Source organism: Galeopterus variegatus, unplaced genomic scaffold (assembly GCF_000696425.1).
Source record: "Galeopterus variegatus unplaced genomic scaffold, G_variegatus-3.0.2 Scaffold696, whole genome shotgun sequence".
Taxonomy (NCBI): domain Eukaryota; kingdom Metazoa; phylum Chordata; class Mammalia; order Dermoptera; family Cynocephalidae; genus Galeopterus; species Galeopterus variegatus.
The window spans coordinates 96,710-98,467 of NW_007726807.1; the positions used below are offsets into that span (position 1 = coordinate 96,710).

At 41.6% G+C, this 1,758-nt stretch overlaps 1 protein-coding gene across 1 annotated transcript in view; it reads right to left on the bottom strand.

The window, feature by feature from the left end:
* Positions 1–1,758, bottom strand: part of NEBL (nebulette) — a 110,369-nt gene that overhangs the window by 37,350 nt on the left and 71,261 nt on the right. The window contains 1 exon segment of the mRNA XM_008571523.1: positions 553–645. Within this exon segment, the coding sequence (XP_008569745.1) occupies positions 553–645 (93 nt within the window).

Consider the following 1,758-nt stretch of genomic DNA (forward strand, 5'->3'; position numbering starts at 1 on the left):
CGTGACACTGAGGGTTGCGATCCGTTGCCGGTCACGAAAAAAGACAAAAAAAAGGAAAAAACTGCCAGCCCCTTATTTAGTGCCCCTAAAGTAGTTCTGTCCCATGGGAACTATGTGGCCATAGTACACTTTATCATTTCCCCCCAGATATTGCCCAAAACAGAGTAATAATCACTGGAAGTGGGAGATGGGCTGGGGAAGCTAGAACCACACAGGTAGAAAAGGGAGTGGAAAAGCTTGTTTGTAGGTCCAAGACACCAGAAGCTACAACCGCTTCCCTTTGGGAACCACAAACACCAGTGTGAAGACAACATGAGAGGGTTACACAACAATCTGTCAAAAAAAACCACCTGCTGTGGCCCTGGAAATCCTGACGTGGGCTGGCTCTACCCACAGTACGTAAGACCCTAAAACCTTTCAAATAAACTGTTAGTGCATTGAGAACAGAATATTGATTCAAAGTTATGAAGTTTCTGTAAACATAATCCCTTCATTTACACGTTGACAATACTTCTGGTATTATAAGAAAAAAGTTAACGAAGATGATCACACATTGCTGATGTTCTTCTGGTTTTCTTTCACTCTCTTCAGCTCTGGTGGGTCTGAAATTGCAGTTGCCTGTTTAATCTCTCCTTTGTATTTTACCTGCGGAGGATAAATAAAGATTTTAACAGAGAGCAGAAATGGCTCTACCTAAGTGCCACAGAGGATGAGGCTCAAAATGACCCGATGTTTTTACACACTTGGATCCGTATCAACCTTGCCTTTCCTATCTACTTCTGGATTCTGATTAACAAATGTTGGTTGTGCTGTTTAAATGAGTCTTCCATAAATACTTTGCTGTTCAATATCAAAACTAACTGCAAATTTCACTCATGAAAATAATGGAACTGTCAGGGAGCATGCTTTAAAAGAAATTCTGTAGTGACCAGAATGAGGTCACTACAAAAGAACTATAGAGAAGTCGAGCTGGCAGCCTGGGAAGGCTTTTCACTCTCTTTCTGACCCTGAAATTTCCACCTTCAATAGAAACTAAACACCTCTGACTCCTACCACCTTCCAGGGATATTATAAGGATAAAGGATATGGAACCTGATTCTCTCCCTCGCCTCAGAGAACTCACTCAAATTTTAAAGTCTTTCAAATGTCCTGTTTCAGAAGAAGGCGGTTATTGTTTATATTGGTAAAAGTTCCACAAAAGGGTCACAAAATGGGAAAAATAACTATTGAGGGCACCGTTGAAAGGGGTTGCTGAATTCTAGGAGACCTGAGTTCAAATCCCAGATGTGCCCTTACCAGCCATGGGTCCTAACACGTCCTCCAATCTCCCCAAGACTCAGTTTCCCAAATCCACCAACCAGAAAAATGAATAGTACTGACCTCATAGATTCGCATGAAACATTAGCACAGGGTCCAGCACGTAGTAGAGGGGCCTCATAATTGTTAATAATTATTGCTTTAGTAGCAATAAGTGACTGAATGATTGAACAATGTTTTCCATTTTGTTGATAAGATTCCTTGCCCTGACGCTATGTCTTACTTAGAATGCCAGCAAGCCACGTCTCCTTTTGCTCTATTCCAATAGATAATTTTCCTCAGGTTGACACAGACCCAGTACTCGCCAGGTCCTTACCTGGGTTTATTTTTAGAGATTTACCAATTACACTATGAGGTCCATGAAGACAGGAAGTGGGTCTTATCGATCTTTGTGTCCCAGTGACCAGGACAATGCCTGGTACATTTGGATGCCTAATAAAA